At 48.0% G+C, this 17,691-nt stretch overlaps 1 protein-coding gene across 4 annotated transcripts; it reads left to right on the forward strand.

Annotated features, from left to right (window-relative positions):
- Nucleotides 1-848: 848 nt before the first annotated feature.
- Nucleotides 849-16,803, forward strand: LOC105719296 (signal-regulatory protein beta-1-like). Of its 4 annotated transcripts, none has more exons than XM_064382290.1 (7): nucleotides 849-1,086; nucleotides 1,513-1,866; nucleotides 8,860-9,177; nucleotides 9,782-10,120; nucleotides 10,996-11,176; nucleotides 14,727-14,841; nucleotides 15,598-16,803. In XM_064382290.1, exons 1-7 carry the CDS (start codon nucleotides 1,011-1,013, stop codon nucleotides 15,643-15,645), a joined length of 1,431 nt encoding a protein of 476 aa, XP_064238360.1. In that variant the 5' UTR covers nucleotides 849-1,010; the 3' UTR covers nucleotides 15,646-16,803. The 4 variants fall into 4 exon arrangements, with proteins under 4 accessions (XP_064238360.1, XP_064238361.1, XP_064238363.1 ...); XM_064382291.1 differs by having other exon boundaries at nucleotides 850-1,086; nucleotides 15,465-16,803; XM_064382293.1 differs by lacking the exon at nucleotides 10,996-11,176 and having other exon boundaries at nucleotides 853-1,086.
- The last annotated feature ends 888 nt before the right edge of the window (nucleotides 16,804-17,691 follow it).

Below are 17,691 nucleotides of genomic sequence, written 5' to 3' on the forward strand. Positions count from 1 at the left end.
AATCTAGAAGCAAGATTGTGATATCCCCCACCATCATAGCCACTTCCTCTTGAATCAGGGGAGGCAGGGCTTGTCTTCTCTCTTCAGAGCAGAGCCTGGCATCTCCCCAGCACAGACGTTTGAACAGAGCAGGCTCCTGAGGTCTCCAGGATGCCTAACCCAGCCTCCTGGCTCCACCCTCCTGGTCCTCTCCTGCTGCTGACTTTACTGTTGGAACTCACAGGTGAGCATTGCCTTGAGCTAGAACCCTTTCCCTTGGCCTGCAGGGCCATGCTCTGCCCCTGGACTTCCGGGAATTCCAAACAACCACAAGTGCTGCCAGGGAAGGCAAAAGATGGGGTCTAAGAGCAGGAAATCGGGTAGCTGAGCGCTTTCTCTGTGGATCAGCAGCCGGCTACTAGAGGCATGGAGTCACTACCACAATTACTTACATTTTGATAATATTTCATTTGACAAACACAGGACAGTCATTACTTAAATCTTTACCAGTCTTGAGACTCTGGGGCCAAACAACCTACCCAAGGACAGAGCGAGCTCAGAGACAGGCTGAGAGGGCTGTGTGGCTCCAGGCCCAGCCTTCTGTAACCACCACCCAGAGGAAGTGAAGTCTGAAATGGCGCCTGCTTGAGTAGGGCAGGGGTGCAGTGTTTCCTGGGGATGTTTGGTCACTGTCCTCCTTAAGGGTGCTCCTTACTTTGTCCTGTGTCCCTCCGTGCTCCTCCCTCCCCTGTGACCCGATTCTTACCACCCATTTCTCTGTGGCCTCCTCTTCTTTAAGCAGTGCTGCATTTGCTGCTTACTGGGTCCATATTCCTTTCCTAGGGCTTCCATAACAAAGCGTTGCAGGCTGGGAGGTGAAAGCTATGGCACTGTCAACAATAGCAAAGACTTGGAACCAACCCAAATGCCCATCAATGATAGACTGGATAAAGAAAATGTGGCACATTTACACCATGGAATACTATGCAGCCACAAAAAAAGATGAGTTCATGTCCTTTGCAGGGCCATAGATGAAGCAGGAAACCATCATTCTCAGCAAACTGACACAGGAACAGAAAACCAAAGACCCCGTGTTCTCACTCATAAGTGGGTGTTGAACAGTGAGAACACATGGACACAGGGAGGGGAATATCACACAATGGGGCCTGTTGAGGGGTTGGGGGGGTAGGGGAGGGATAGTAGGGAGTGTGGAGACTGGGGAGGGATAACATTAGGAGAAATGCCTAATGTGGATGACAGGGGGGATGGATGCAGCAAACCATCATGGCATGTGTATAACTATGTAACAAACCTGCATGATCTGCCTATGTACCCCAGAACTTAAACTATAATTTAAAAAAAATACAATCTTACGTTACAGGCCAGGTTGGGAGAGTTAAATGAGATAATACATGTAGTATGCTGAGCTCAAGACTGCTCCTTATGTGCACCCAATTTAAGCCTTTGATAAACATGGGGAAACATATGAGATCAAGTCAGGATAAATACATGACTGTTTTGTGCTCCTTTCAGGAGTGGCAGGTGAGGAGGAACTGCAGGTGATGCAGCCTGAGAAGTCCGTGTCGGTTGCAGCTGGAGAGACGGCCACTCTGCACTGCACTGTGACCTCCCTGGTCCCTGTGGGGCCCATCCGGTGGTTCAGAGGAGCTGGACCAGGCCGGGAATTAATCTACACTCTAAAAGAAGGTCACTTCCCCCGGGTAACAACTGTTGCAGACCAGACAAAGAGAAACAACATGGACCATTCCATCCGCATCAGTAACATCACCCCAGCAGATGCCGGCACCTACTACTGTGTGAAGTTCCGGAAAGGGAGCCCTGATACGGAGTTGAAGTCTGGACCAGGCACTGAGCTGTCTGTGCGTGGTGAGTACAGTGTGGGCCTCCTTTGTCCCCTGGTGTGTGACAATAAGCCAATAATTACATTATCCATTCTTAGAGCAACAATCAGGTGTGGTGGTGGGTGCTCATTTTTATGATCTGATGTCAGCCTCGTCTACAGATCACACGAGCTGAGGCTTGGAGATGTCATGGTAGCCGCTCGAGCCTCCCCATCTTGTAAATGACAGGAATGACTGTGTCCCTAGTCTGTGACTCTACAGCTCTAGTCTTTCCAAATCTGACCCAGCCCTTTGGTTCCATAGATGAGGGAACTGACAAGTTGAGTGACTTGCCCAGGCACAGGGCTGGACTTTGCCTTCTGCCTCCAGGGAATGCTTGCCCCTCAGGGTGGCCAAGTCTCCTCTTTGTGCACCAGGCACTCACTGAGAACCCACTGTGTGCAGGATCTGCCTGGATGCTGTGCAAACAGCAGTGAATGAAACCGCCAATAGCTCTTCCCCCACCAAGCTTACATTCTCTTCTCTTGTAAAGAGGGGAAATCCATCCAGGGCATGGAGAGGGTAAATCATGTTTTCTTTATTTAATCTTCAGAAACATCACACGGGGAACATTCCTGGGAGGCACAGATTCACTGTTTAATCTGATGGCCTGGTGGGAATAGATGCCCATAAGTTTGGCATTTGCTGTGGGTCCATTTGGGAAACCCTTGTGTGATTCGGGGACTGAGTCACACAGTTCCCATGGGCTCTGAGCAGAGCTGTGTCATCTCAGAATGTCCCTCCCCTCAGGAAAGAGGTCCCACATGTGGGTGACTTAGGGATTCCCCATATAAGGCAACAATGATATTTATTTGGGGTTTCCTGCCAGAGACCCAAGAGCCTTGTCCTAACTCCTGAGTTCTGGAATGTCAGCACGGGAAGGACCTTCAGACCATCCAGCCCAACCCTCTTTACACATGGGAGACTGAAGCGAGGAGGTGACAGGGTCCTTGTCCATGGTCACAGGGCCAGTTATTGACAGAATTGGAACCAGCATCCATATCTGAATCGAGGCAGTCTCCTTCCTTCCCCAGTGTTTGTTAGACACTGTCTCCATAGAAGGGCCTGGTGCATCATAGATGCTAAATAAAAGCTCCTCAAACAGTACCACGGGTCAGAGAGCCAGCATTTCTTTTTTTCATCACTTTCCCAAAGGTTCGGAATGCTCCTCATATTCAAACACGAAAGCCTGTTGGTGATTGGAAAACTTCTCCCACATGTAAGTCCTGTCATTCTGTATCGAGATTCCACATCCGGACATAGAGAGCTACTCCATTTTTTTTTACAGTTGAAAAAACCATTTATGGAAATATCAAAATTTATTTCACAACCTTCTGTTGATGGACATGTAAGTTACTCCCAACCTTGAGTTACTAAAACAATCCTGCAGTAGATGGCCTTGTATGTGTGTCAGCCTACTCTGGTGGGAGATGCCCACTGGAACTGGCATTTCCAGGTCAGAGGATAGTGTGTTTTCATATTTGAGAATGTTGCCTAATTTCCGTCCTAGATGATGTAGCAATGAGGGCTCCCCACAACACTTGAACTTAGACAGGGAAGGTGGCTTTATCCTGACTGTGCAGATCATATAGGCAAAAACACTGAAGTTTCCAGACGGTGCCTCCCCGGCCCAGGCAGTCACAGCCAGTGGTGGCTCAGGTGTGACTCAGATCTGCTAACTCCTAGTAAAGTGCTCACTCCTCTTTGCCATGCTCTCAGCCTAAATGATGAGCTGGGTGAGAAAAGAGGGAGATGGGGAAGGCGGCCAGGGAACAGCAGCTGTGCCAGGGTCTCCTTATATCCAGTGCTACGAGGGAGGAGCCATTTGCTACCTCCTTTAAAGATGAGGACACTGAGGCTCAGAGAAGAGACCTGATTTGGGAGCAGGTCAGACAGCCAAGGCTTGAATCCTCCAGCCTGACTCATAGCCCTTGTCCCTGCAACACTCAGCTGTGGTTTTTCAAGTGCGGAGAAATGCTCCAACCTTCTCTTTCTAAACTCTTGTATTGTTCACTTCTACAGCAAAAAGCATTAAAAACAAAACAAGAAGCACTGTGGGGGTGGGAGGCGCTGGCTTTACACTCCCATCAGAAAGGTCCTGCACATGTCTCATGATGTATCAAGCCTGTTCCTAAAGGACGGGTCTCAGCACACATGAAGTCTTTAGGGCTCTCCCTCCCCACCATTGCTGTGCTGTTTCTCCTTCACTCAGCAGCATCTATGGAGCAGAGTGGAGTCTCCTGCAGCCCAGCAGAGCATGTGCCTGCCCGCTCACGGTGCTGAGGCCTAAGGATGAGGAGATGAGGCATTTCCTAGAGAGTGTTTGAGGCCCATGTGAACAAGTTTAGATTCTCCCCTCTGGCTGTCAGGAGCCCACTATCTTTGGTTTATGGCGACAAGGTAACCAGGCCTGGGCACCCAGGAGGGAGGCTTCACCCTAAAATTGCATGAAGTCTAGATTCTCAAAGGGACAATTGAGGTGGCGGTCAGTGTTGGGGCTCGAGAAGTTAAAACACTTTCCCTGTTAATGGACATAAGTGCTTGGTGGGACATAGGAAATGCCCACTGGGACACATGGGGGATGAGGAGACAGGGCCTTCATTTTGCTCAGCCTCAGTTTCCTCATCTGTAGAATGGACAAATCATGGATTCCTTTAGGAAAGTGGAAAGCATTTAAGGCTCTCTCTGTAAATCACCTAGCTCACTGTAGGCACCCCCAAAGTGAGGGGTTATTTCAAGATCGTGTGATCTTGGGCCAGTCTTGCCTTCCCTTGAGTCCTCAGTTTCCCCATCTGTGCAACACTGATTATCATGGCCTCACTCTGGGTTCTGTGAGGATTGGAGGGGATGTGCACAGAGCTCCTAATGGTGGTGTTGTTTGGCTCATTACTGAGCTTCTGCAAAACAGTGGTTTGGAGAGCACGGGCAGGATCCCAGCTGCCTGGGCCACTTCTGGGCTCTGCCACTTCCTGGCTCTGTGACCTGGGACAAGGCACTTCACCACCATAGGCCTCGATGTCCTCACCTGTTGATGGTAACACTGACCTCACAGACTGGGCAGAGTCCGAAGGAGTTAAATCATGTAAAATACTTAAGGCATCACCTAGCACCCAGTAAATGCTCAATAAATGTGAGCTGTGTTAGGGTGAAGCTGTGTGACCTCGGATAGGTCAGCATCTCTAGGCCGCAGGTATAAATGGGGTTAGGATTGGGGTCCAGTGGCCTTCAACCTTGGCTGCTCATTAGAATCACTGGGGGAGGAGAGATCCAAGATGGCCGATTAGGAGGAACTCGGGATTGCAGCTCCAAGAGAAAGCGCAGAGGGTGAGTGGACGCTGCATTTCCAGACGGATTTTTACTGCCCACAGACCAGGAGATTCACAGGCAGAAGAGCACCACAGGTTGCCAGTGCTGCTGGTTTGAGTGGCGCGGCTGCTAGGCCTGTGCCCTGAGGCAGGGAGCAGCAGCTCCTTCTGCAGAGTGAGTGCAACTGAGTCCCCTGTAAGCCAGCAAGGGGAGCTGAAACAGGGAGTCAAGCCAGGAGATCCCCCAGGCAAAAACGTGCCACGAATCTCAGAGCCACCGCTTCAGCTGACGCAACGGCTCACAGGGCAGCGGATTTTTACTGCCCACAGACCAGGAGATTCACAGGCAGAAGAGCCCCACGGGTCGCCAGCGCCACTGGTTTGACTGGCGCAGCCGCTCAGCCTGTGCCCTGAGGCAGGGGCAGTGGCTCCTCCTGCAGAGTTAGTGAGACCGAGTCCCCTGTAAGCCAGCAAGGGGAGCTGAAACAGGGAGTCAAGCCAGGAGATTCCTGGGCAAAGAAAGCGCCACAGGAAACACAACTGAACCCGGGTCAGTCCAGCTCTGTGGGGGAGGGGCGTCCTCCATTAGGACACACCCTGCAGTTCCCAGGGCAATTTGCCATAACCAAGGCAACCCGCCACTACAGAGACTCTGTCACTACAGGGGCAGGCCAACATAGCAGAAGCAGTTCTAACTACACCCATATAAACAGGACTTCAGGGAAGTTCACAAGGAAGCTGGGCGGAGCCCACAGCAGCTCAGCGAAGCCTCTGCAGGCTGAGTGCGACTAGGCTGCCACCTTGTGGGCAGGGAAAGCAACAGCAAGACAGCAGAAAATCATAAAGCCCTAACTCCCTGGGACAGAACACCGGGAGGGAAGAAAAAGGGGGTTTATGAGTTCTGCTGCTGCAGACTTAAAATTACCAAAATCAGAAAGACAGCAACTACAAAGTCGATAGGCGGATAAATCCACAAAGATGGGAAGAAACCAGCACAAAAAGGAAGAAAACACCAAAAATCAGAACACTTCTCCTCCTACAAGGGAGCACAACTCCCCACCAGCAAGGGAACAAGACTGGATGGAGAATGAGTGTGATGAAATGACAGAATCAGCTTTCAGAAAGTGGATAATAAGAAACTTTTGTGAGCTAAAAGAACATGTTCTAACCCAATGCAAAGAAACTAGAATCACTGGGGAAACTTTCAAAACAAAAAGTTTACAAACCTGGACCCAGGATTCCTCCCTAAAATGCCAGTTTAATTGGTCTAACATGGGCCTGGACATCTAAAGTTCTTAATGACTCCAGAAGATACTCATACATAGCCACCTAACAAAAGTGGTGCCCCAGGTTTGGGGGCTTTGAGAACAGCTTTTGGGAGCATGGGTGCTTCAAAACAGACACACTGGGAACATATCAGAAGGCCCCATAAGCCTGGATGGGACCCTCCCGTGCTACCGGCCTCGGGGTCCAAGACAGGAGACTTGGACAAAGCTTCGCTCAGATCCAGCCTCAGTGCTGGGGAACCTTCTGTCTTGAAAATGTTTGTATCTAACACGTGCTGGAGTCCCAGCAAATCCTCACTGCTCAGCTCCAGAAGTCTCCCTGCCTCAGCACTCCCAGATGTCACTGAGGTATCTTTTCCGTCTGTCTTCCAAAATGCTTCCAGCTTCACCTGTGATCTCATTTGAAAGCCAGATTACCAAAGGTGGTGGTTGCTGCTCCTTTTATCATGTGTGTTTTTTTCTGGCAGCAGCAGCAAGCAGGGTTTGAGCCTTTCCTTGGTGTTTCTGCTCCTCTTTGTTCTGTTGCCTAAAGAATAGCTATGAAGCTTCAGGAACAGCAACGACCAAACCTCATAATTACCGTTGCGGGGGTTATTTATTAAGCACCTACTACATGCCAGGCTATGCACTTGAACTTACCCTCACTCATCTTACCAGGGTGGGGTTTTTATCTACTTTTGGACCTTGGCCAGCAAGCATCCTTTCAGAGTCTCATGCTACAAAAGGGCTCACACGAGGACCCCCTCTAAGAACTAGAGGGAGGATTAAAGAGCTGAGAGGTACAGAGAGAGCAGCCAACGTCAGGCTGCCATAAATCGGAACTGAAGACAGCATCTCAGCCCTCTAGGGACACCCATGCTGCTGCTGTCTCAAAGACTTGACATCTCAAGTGACACCCTCCTTACTTGCCCTCAAAATATTTCACGTGTGTTAGAAAGCAAGTTAATATTTGCAAAGGTAAACATATAATACCTGCTTTCTGGAACAACAGTAGAAGGTTCAAGGTAACAATTAGCAATTTGCAGACACCCTTAAAGCTCATCTACAGGGAGAGACCACCCTCGTTGTTCTGATTCTCCAGTTTGTTTGCTTTCAGGACCGAGAATATGTTTCTGCCTTTTGGGATGGCCTGGGTCTTTGTCTCTTGTCATTAATTAATGATGAAAAAATTAACCACCTCTGGCTTTCTTAGTACTCCGTGATGGTTGTTTATGACCCAATCTTGACCTAACTGAAGATCCAGATTCCCCTAACAAAATGTCCTCTTTTCAAATTTAGGCCTTGCAGCAGATTAGGCCTGCTAACTAAAAACACGATTGTTAGAAAGACCAAAGGAAATAGCATTTATTTGAAAAATAAAGAGTTGCAATTTGGGTACAGAGTCGGTGAAACCCTAAATAGTGTCCCATATGGCACTGCAGGAGAGGTTTCTTACAGGGGACTTTCACAGAGGTTGTTTTTGGAAACAGTTCATTGGCTGGTCAAAAAGCCTAAACTGTAAACCTGTTCTCATTGGTGATTTAATTAAAGTACTCCAGGATGAGAGAGAGCAACACCCACGGACCCTGGCTTCACTTGTTATCCAGGTCTAGAGCAGCATCCTGTGGCTCGACCTTCAGCAGCTGTGAGTGCAATGCTCTCACAAACACTTGGCTCCACGTTAAAGCTTTAGCCTTAATTAATGCCTTTTTGACAGACTGAAATATTTGTGAAAAGAATAAAAATAAGGAATAATTCATATTTTTATAATAACCAAAGAGAGACCTCTGTATTTGTAAAGGCTGGGTTAAAGATAGATCTGTGTTTATTTTTGAGAAGCATGTTCTAGTGTTAGATCCAGAGCAAACTGCTTCCATTGCCCCCATTTAATCCTGGCTACATCCCAGGAAGTAGAAATGCTGTCCTCCTATTTTACAGATGAGGAGCTGGGTATGCCAGGCCACGCCTATCCTGGGCTGAGCAGCCTGGTTACAGCTCTCACAGTGATACCACTTTGCTATTGTTCTCCGCATTGGCTTCTAGAAACGCCCTCTCTGAGGTTGCTGAGATTTTGGCGAAGGCCGGATAGAGCCAGTTAATAACACGGAGGGACACTAATCATTAATTTTGTTCCTATGCCCAGATTGGTGGAAGTCACCCTGTGTGGAGAGGAGTTTGAACTCAGGCCTGGACTTCCCTCTGGGCCTGCCCCTACTCATGGTCTGATCTGGGGCTGGTCCTCTTCCAACTTTTGCATCCTGCTCTGTAAAATGAGAATAAGAACCATCCTCTCCACATTATTAGAAGGATTAAAATTAATGTCCATGAAGGTTCTTAGCATGTCACACACTCGTCGTTAGTGATGGTCATCTCAGTCATGTCTGCTGTTTGTCGATGCTCCTTTTGTAGCCAAACCCTCTGCCCCCGTGGTGTCAGGCCCTGCGACGAGGGTCACACCTGAGGACACAGTGAGCTTCACCTGCGAGTCCCACGGCTTCTCTCCCAGAGACATCACCCTGAAATGGTTCAAAAATGGGAATGAGCTCTCAGCCCTCCAGACCACCGTGGACCCCGCAGGAGAGAGCGTGTCCTACAGCATCCGCAGCACAGCCAGGGTGGGACTGACCCGTGGGGACGTTCGCTCTCAGGTCATCTGCGAGGTGGCCCACATCACCTTGCAGGGGGACCCTCTTCGTGGGACTGCCAACTTGTCTGAGGCCATCCAAGGTAGAGGACCCTCACTCCCAGCCCAAGCCCACACCTGGCTGCCAAGCCCACTGCCCACTCCCGTCTGCCCATCCAGCTCCCCTTCTGCTCCAGGGCTTGAAAGGCCTGGAACCTAAATCTCTAACTGTGCTGCCCACCTGCCATGCACCTAGGTGTGCTGGTCACTTATCATCATTTTAATGGCAGCTGTCCGGGGACCAGCAACCATGTGCCAAGCTCTGTGCTAGAGAGTTTCATTTATTTCACCAAGAGCAACTACAATTAGTGAGCACCTCCTAGGAGCCAAATCCCTATGTGCTTGGTGATTTCACTGATTTTGCTACAGTTCTTACATTCTAACTGTATGCCAGGGGTTGTACTTGTAGATTTCACTAATTCTTAGTCTAGTAGGAGCTATCAGTCCTTGGGCACCTGCTGTTTGTGAGGTATTGTGCTTAGTAATTTCACTCATATGCAGAGAGTACCCTCAATGTCTGAGCACCCGCTGACTCCCTAGCACTGTCCTGGTGAAGCCCTCACCGTGGTGGTGGGAGCTAAGTTGCGGAGCCCTCCCTGTGACCTGTCTGTGCCACAAGGTCAGAGTTTCTGCCCTGTGCTGTTTCAGTTCCACCCACCTTGGAGGTTACTCATCAGCCCATGAGGGCAGAGAACCAGGTGAACGTCACCTGCCACGTGAAGAAGTTCTACCCCCAGAGCCTACAGCTGACCTGGTTGGAGAACGGAAATGTGTCCAGGACAGAAACAGCTTCAACCCTCATAGAGAACAAGGATGGCGCCTACAACTGGGCAAGCTGGCTCCTGGTGAACTCATCTGCCCACAGGGATGGTGTGGTGCTCACCTGCCAGGTGGAGCATGATGGGCAGCCAGCGGTCAGCAAAAGCCTTCGCCTGGAGGTCTCAGTCCACAGGAAGGAGCAGGGCTTAGATGTCACCCATGGTGCTGGTACTTACCTTTTTTAAACTTTATCTTTTTCTTTAATGTTAAAAGCAATATTCATGCTTATCATAAATTAAGCTAGAACTCTATAAAGTAGAATTTTAAAGTCAGCATCATTCTCCCAAATCTCACACTCCAAGAGTCATCACTAGCAAGAGTTTGAGGTACAATCTGATAGATTATTTGACATAAATATGTATCAAATGAGGAAGGAAGGAGGCAAGGGTATCATCTGTTCATCGCATCCTGCTTTTGACTTTTTCCTCTGACAGTTGTTACACTCCTGTTTCTCATCAGCCCACCCTGCCTCCTCCCTACTCCTTCTGACCTGTGCCTTGTCTGTTCCTTCCTAAACTTTTCCATTAATATCTGTGACCTGTCCCCAGCAGACTCTGGCATCTACTGTATGAATTTCAGAAAGACAAGTGGAGTTTAAGCCTGGACCAGGCCCCCAGGTGACCATGAGTGGTCAAAGCATGGGCCTCCTTTGAGTCCTGATGGTGATCTTTGACCAATAACAATCACAACGGCTCTCTGCAGGTCTATTTTACGCAAATTTCTGTTCTTCTATGATCTCCTTTCCTGCTTCAACCACCCAGTGTGTCTGGAGTTTTGCAGAAGGGGAAACTAGGACATGGGAAACAATGGGGGATATTGTTGAAGACAATTAGATCAAGGCATTAGACCAGATGACTGGTCTAATTTAATCAAGGTAAGTCTGAGGTCCTGAGGACGGGGTCACTACCAGCCTATAATGCAAGTTTATGCTAATCTGGGAAATGTTCTCTTTCTGCTGGGCATTGTACTGAGGATGTGAATTTGACCAGGGTTCCCCTCAATAGGAACAAAATATATCTTATTTCTCTCTCATGTAACACCAGGGGGATCTCTATTCCAGAAGACTTTTAGAAGGTCCAGGTTCCTTCCCACATGCCCTGTGGCATTGGCTTTATCTGCTGGGTCCATGCTGGATCATGATTTGTCCATGTCTCTGCCTGCTGAAGAGGGAAGACAGGAAGTGGAAAACAAACAAGGTCCCCTGTCATCAGAGATGTACAGAAGGTGCATAGTCATGTCCACTGCTCACTCAGTCATGCCTGCACATGCAATTTCAAGAGGAGTCCACAGTTGGGTGATCTGATAATTGAGGACATTTTTTACAAAACCAATATCATTATAAACAATAAAATTTAAAATTTTTATACGATTAAATTAATTGTTAAAATAATTCTCTCACATCATCTAAAACGGAGCATACCTTCCAATTTCCTCAAATTCCTTTTGTAACCATTATTCTGTGCACCAAATTTGGTTTTAATTTCTCTCTAAATGTTTGGTAGTATTTTCCTATGAAACATCTGTACTTCAGGAATATTTTAGGGTGTATTAAAATTATGAATTGACAGCCAGGTACGATGGCTCACGCCTGTAATCCCAGAACTTTGGGAGGCTGATCCAGGTGGATCATGAAGTCAGGAGTTCAAGACCAGCCTGGCCAACATGGTGAAACCCCATCTCTACTAAAAATAGAAAAATTAGCCAGGCACATTGGTGGGCACCTGTAATCCCAGTTACTAGGGAGACTGAGGTAGAATTGCTTGAACCTGGGAGGCGGAGGTCGCAGTGAGCCGAGATCGTGCCATTGCACTCTAGCCTGGGCAACAGAGTGAGACTCCATCTCAAAAAAAAAAAAATTTATGAATTTATTTTCCTCGGTAGTTTAGGGCTATTCACATTATTCATTTCATATTAGGTGATTTCTGGTAACCTGTGCTTTTCAAACAGGTTTTGGTTCATTTATCTATGTTGTCATATTTGTGTGTGTGGAGTTGTTCACGATATCCCTTATAATCCTTTTGGTGTCTGCAGGGTCTGTAGTGATAGCTCTTGTTTCATCCTGATATTTAAAACTTGCCATTTCTGCTTTCTTCTTCATCAGGCTTGCTATAATTTTTTTCTGTTTTATTGTTCCTTTCAAAGGAACAACTGTTTCAAATGCTTTTTGTATTTTTTTATGTTTTAATGTCATTTATTTCTACTCTCTTCTCTTTTTAAAATTCCTATCTTTGGCTTGCTTCAGATTTATTTTGCTCTACTCCTTGCAGTTTCCTGAAGTGGGGGTTTATATTATTGAATTCAGACTTTTTCTTTTTTCTATGTCTTTTTTTTTTTTTTTTTGTCACATTCTATGGCTGGGAGCTCATATTTGCGGGGGTGGGGGGTGTCCCAGGTGCCTGACCCTCAGGGTTGTTCCTCAGTCCTCAGGTCCCTGGTCAGTCTGCCTTCCTTTTTCACCTTGGAAGTCCTCCTATGCCTGCTTCTCACGATATTTCTAGAGTTCTTAGTTGTATTTCTCAAGGAGGAGCGGGAAGAGATGAATCTCTACCATCTGTCTGAAGTTGCATTTGCTTTTTAGACTTCCATCCACTCACTGGGGCTCAGACCAGGGCTGCCATTTTTGGGTGCTTTCAGTGTGCCTGACATAGCATCCTGGCTCACGTGCTAAGTCTGGAAATGCTTGTAGGTTGTCTTCTGTGATGTGTTGCATCAGTGGCGTGGGAGGCTAGTGACAGACTGTGCACTAGGGTTAGGTGAGTGTTCCCTTTCGACTCATAGTCATTTTGCAGTTTGACATTCTCTCTTCAAGTAGCATTTAGAGCCTGGATTGTATAGAATTTCCTTTACCTCTTTTGTTCCTTCTTTTGGTTTGGGGAGGATATTTATAGAGACAAGTAGCTATGCTACTGCAATTGTCCCCAGCAATTCCAAAGTCAACTGACAGTCTTTGAGTGCTTTGACCTAAATGTCTTCTCGCATATCTCAGGGTCCCACAGCTTCCCCATCAGGGTTGTATCCCAGCATAGCAGCCATTGAAACTCAGATTCATTCTCCTCTGTGATTCTGCTACTCTTCTGTGATGCCTAGGAACCAGTCCTCTATTCTTTCTGCCTTGTGGCTCCAAGAAATACGAATCTACAGTGCTGCCAAGAAGTCCTCTGGCTTCCACACTGAACCTTAACTCATCATCAATCACTCTTAGCTTCTCACGGAACCTTAACTCATGATCAATCACTCTTAGCTTCTCATTGTCTTTCTCCCAAGGGTTGATGCCCAGCAACAGCTAAAACCTTAGTTCTTATGACTACCATTTCCCAATCTGTTTTCAAAAGCCTGATGCCAAGGAAGTTTCTTCCTGTGGTTACGCTATCCCAGTTTACTGCCGGTGAAAGTTTTATCAATTGCACCACAACAGCAAGTCAGGGCTTGTCCAGCTCCACTCACCACCACCCCTGAGGTCCTCATTGCCAGCTGATGAGGAATCAGATTCCAAACTCATATTTTAGAGTTTGCTTTCCAGACCACTTTTCAAGGTCAGTTTCTCTGGGAGGCCAACTGGGGATGGATACAGGAATGCAGGAAGCATCCTAGAATGCCATCAGGGTCAACAGGCCTCAGCAAATGAGGAGGCAGGACTGTAGGAGGAGGGAGGTGCTGAGCCACAGTGCAGGCAGGACAAAGACCTGCTGCTCCTGCAGAGAGGCCAAGGGCTGTAGGGTTCTGTAGAGTTGTTTTAAATTAAGGGGAGGGGCTGGCCTTTCATACTCCCAATGCTGTCAGTCTTTCATGTGGGCCGCCCCCTAGAAGGAGTAAGCTTGGGCAGTGCAGCTGTCCTTAAGGGAGAGAAAGCCCCAGAGAGCCACCCAGCTGAGAACTGCTGGCCTCCCACACACCAGTAGCCACAGATGCTGAGGTCTCCATTCCTTCCTTAAGGACCCACCAGCACTATTTTATTTATTTTAAAAAATTAATACTTTTGTTACTTTTAATATCCCAAACCCCTTATTTAAAAAATGCAGAGTCTAAACATGTGCTTCTGTAGATCTGACTCCCTGCATCCAACAGAAAGATTTCAGATGACATCTGCACTGGGGTTGAGGTGGGATAGATGATGTCTGAGGCCTTTCTGAGCATGAGGCCCATTCTCTGACTCACCAAGGTATTTTCCAGCCAGTAAGTTCCATTAGGTCTTATACCTGGAGGGCTCCCTGAGATCATAAGAATATGGGGTCAAGCCCCTACCCCTGGGGCTAAGAAGGGCAGCATGCAACTCTCTCACTCTGAATCCATTCTCACACCACCTGCCTACCCTTTCCTACTCATTCCTATGACCCGGGGGGTTTGGACTTGTCTTGGACTCAGGAGTCACCCCTCTTGACATAGTCATGGGCTTCCCTAGGTTTGGATCTTACTAATCGCCTGATGCTCCCTAAACTCTCTGGCCTCAGTTTCCCCATCAGAATGGAATAATAATCCCTGCCCCACAGGCTTGTGTGGATCAAGTGAGGAACCCAGTTGTCACATATATGAATACCTGAGTACACGCTCTCCCGACCTTTTCCCTCCAGGAGGATAAGCTGGCAGCCTGGGACAGGATGAGTGAGAACGAGGAGCCACTTTCCCTAGCCTTTGCTTTTGGCTGGAGTCAGGGAAGCCAGAGCAGGATGCAAGCTCAAAAGTTTTGGAGCATTGATGGGCACAGGCAGCCTCAGATGGGGTAAGTGGAGGCCCCTGGTGGCCCCTCTCATGGCTCCTCTTCTTCCCTGATTTCCAGGCCCGGCACTGGCTCCTACTGCTCTGCTCCTTGTAGCTCTCCTCCTGGCCCCCAAGGTACTACTGGTGGTTGGTGTCTTTGCCATCTACATCTGCTGGAAACAGAAGGCCTGACTGTAAGTGTGGGAGAGGGAGAACTGACCAAGGCTGCCCCAGATGGGCAAGGCCAGCAGGAGGGCCCAGCTCACATGCCATGCAGCTTCAGGGTCAGTGGAGCTTACAGAAGGTGACAGGGCTCCCTCGGGATATTCAGGAGTCTCAGGGAACCCTGAGACTCTCAACCCCCAGGAAGTGTGCAGGAGGTGGGATGCCTCTAGGGTGTTACAGGAGGTGGGATACTTCAAGGAAGTTCAATGGTGTCCCCAGTGCCCTAGGAGTCCCATGGAAGAGGTGGACAGAGGGGGCTAAATGAGGGACAACTGAGTGGGTGGTCCCCTGCAGGCCACTGCTGGGACTCCATGGGGTCAAAGGAATCCCCACTGTAGAGTAATGTTGAGAATCCCCAGATGGGCTGCTCTGAGGGCTGTTACTACTCTGACCCTCTGTGTGCCTGAGTGGAATGGAGGGAGGAAGGGGCATCAGGACTTGGGAGGACGGCTGAGCTGGCAGAGTCCTATCTCAGACCTGCCTGAGAAACAGGCATCCCAAGAGGAGACTGGCACCAGGGACATATCAGGCTCTTAGGAAACATTTCTTGAATGATGGGCAGATGACTACATGTGGATGTGTTTGCCCACAGTTCCTTCACTCCTTCCCTGCCATGTGAGACCCTCAGTCTCTACTGCCTCCTTCCTTTCTTGAGAGGCTCAGCCTGAGAGAAGGAGCTGGTGAGAAGATTCCCCAGACTGAGCTCCAAATGCCTCCCTTCCCAGGACATCTGCCTGCCCACAGACTCCTGTTGCTCCTTCACAAGACCTTGATGCTCCAGAGCAGGATCTTCATTCTTGGTCCTGAGCAGGGGACATGGGATTGGGCCCGGGGCACTCACTCATGGCACCTCCCTAGAATGTGAGAAACACGCCAAATCTGAACACATCAGGACTCCTCCCATCCATCGCCTTGGGACTGACTTTACACCACAGACTCTCTCCAGCCTCTCAAGAGTTATGTTGTCTTCTGGATTACTGCCTACCCCAACTCCCCAGCCTTGTTGAGGTTCTCTATTGCCTCCTGAATACACATGAACCCCTGTAACAATTTTAAGAAAAAATGATTCTCCTTGCTCTTTGTCCAAGTGTCCTACCCCTCACATGCAGAAAGAAAGAAGCTCTCCCTTCTGTCTCTGTGATGGGGACACTAGTTCTCCAAGCATCCTGCAGCCTTCCAAGCCCTGCTGCTCGTGGTAGAAATGCTGCCACAGCCTAACATCCTGGAGTCCTCCTTGACTTCCCTTTACACCCCGTATTCAATTCTGCCTCCAAAATGTTTATATCCACTTATGTGAGATGGTAAATGTTTAACAGTGGACTTTCTGAAAGGGAAAAATCAAAAGCTATTTGTCATGCTTGCCAATCTCTGTAGTGTAATAACTCCCAACATGGCCAGTTTCAAGCTACCAACAGTTAACCAGATTGCAGAATTCCTGTAATTCAACAATTGGTTTTCAGGGGCCAGTCCAAGCCTGCTGCAGGACCCCCTGAGTTACATCCATAATCTGCCACTTCTCACTTCCACCACCCCTCCCTGTCTCAGCCAGCATCATCTCTTTTGGGACCACTCCTCTGGCTTTCATTTTTCAGCCAAGCGATTCTTTGGAAAAGTCAAATCATATCACTTCTTTGCTTCTTCCCCAACACAGCTGCACGGCTCCCTCTCTCCCTCCTTCAAGTCTCTGCTCAATGTCACTTTATTAAAGGCACCTTCTGTAAACTACCCTGTATAAAATATTATTTCTTTTCTCTATCCCAGCATTCTAATTTCTCTTATCCTAGTTAATTTTTCTTTAGCCCTTATTTCCATAAGTATTAACTGAATACAGGCAGCCCTCGCTTTTCATGGCAGTGCAGTATTGCAAAAACGACTGTGCAACCTGAAACCCAAGAAAGCAATCTCCATATTCAATAAAAAAAAATGATCATTCTGTGACCTTTAACTTTTTTTGTCAAAATATTAGAAAATCTTACACTCTCAGTTACAAATGTAGAGGACAATGAAAATATAATGAAATAAATATTTATTTGTGCACTGTAATTCAAACTACTAGAAACATTGAGAGTTCAAGTGTTGTTTCTTAGTAAGAATGCATCAAGGTAGTTGAAAGAGTGCTTGCCTTCTTCCTGTATATTTCTGACATGGAATGATATGGTTCGGCTCTGTGTCCCCAACCAAATCTCATCTCGAATTGTAATCTGTACATGTTGGGGGAAGGGGCCTGGTAGGAGGTGATTGAGTCATGGGGGTGGACTTCCCCCTTGCTGTTCTTGTGATAGTGAGTTCTTGTGAGATCTCAGTAAGTTCTCATGAGATCTGGATTTTTGAAAGTGTGTGGCATTTCCCCCTTCGTTCTCTCTCTCTCTCTCTCTCTCTCTCTCTCTCTCTCTCTTTCTCTCTCTCTCCTACCACCATGTGAAAAAAGTTCCTGTTTCCTTTTCTCCTTCCATCATGATTGTAAGTTTCCTGAGGCCTCCCAGTCATGCTTCCTGTTAAGCCTGTGGAACTGTGAGTCAATTAAACCTCTTTTCTTCATAAATTATGCAGTCTCAGGTAGTTCTTTTTTTTTTTTTTTTTTTTTTTTTTTTTGAGACGGAGTTTCGCTCTTGATACCCAGGCTGGAGCGCAATGGCGCGATTTCGGCTCACCGCAATCTCCGCCTCCTGGGTTCAGGCAATTCTCCTGCCTCAGCCTCCTGAGTAGCTGGGATTACAGGCACGCGCCACCGTGCCCAGCTAATTTTTTGTATTAGTAGAGACGGGGTTTCACCATGTTGACCAGGATGGTCTCGATCTCTTGACCTCGTGATCCACCCG

The sequence above is a fragment of the Aotus nancymaae genome, unplaced genomic scaffold, assembly GCF_030222135.1.
Source record: "Aotus nancymaae isolate 86718 unplaced genomic scaffold, 86718_ANA_hifiasm-v0.15.2.pri h1tg000029l, whole genome shotgun sequence".
Lineage (NCBI taxonomy): Eukaryota > Metazoa > Chordata > Mammalia > Primates > Aotidae > Aotus > Aotus nancymaae.

Bases quoted from the DNA above. Each gene is read 5' to 3' on its own strand.
- LOC105719296 (XM_064382290.1), top strand. From the start codon at position 1,011: ATGAAGCAGGAAACCATCATTCTCAGCAAACTGACACAGGAACAGAAA. The intron at 11,177-14,726 runs GTGCATAGTCAT...CCTGATTTCCAG, and splicing joins TCATCAGAGATGTACAGAAG to GCCCGGCACTGGCTCCTACT. The intron at 14,842-15,597 runs GTAAGTGTGGGA...CTCCCTTCCCAG, and splicing joins TGGAAACAGAAGGCCTGACT to GACATCTGCCTGCCCACAGA.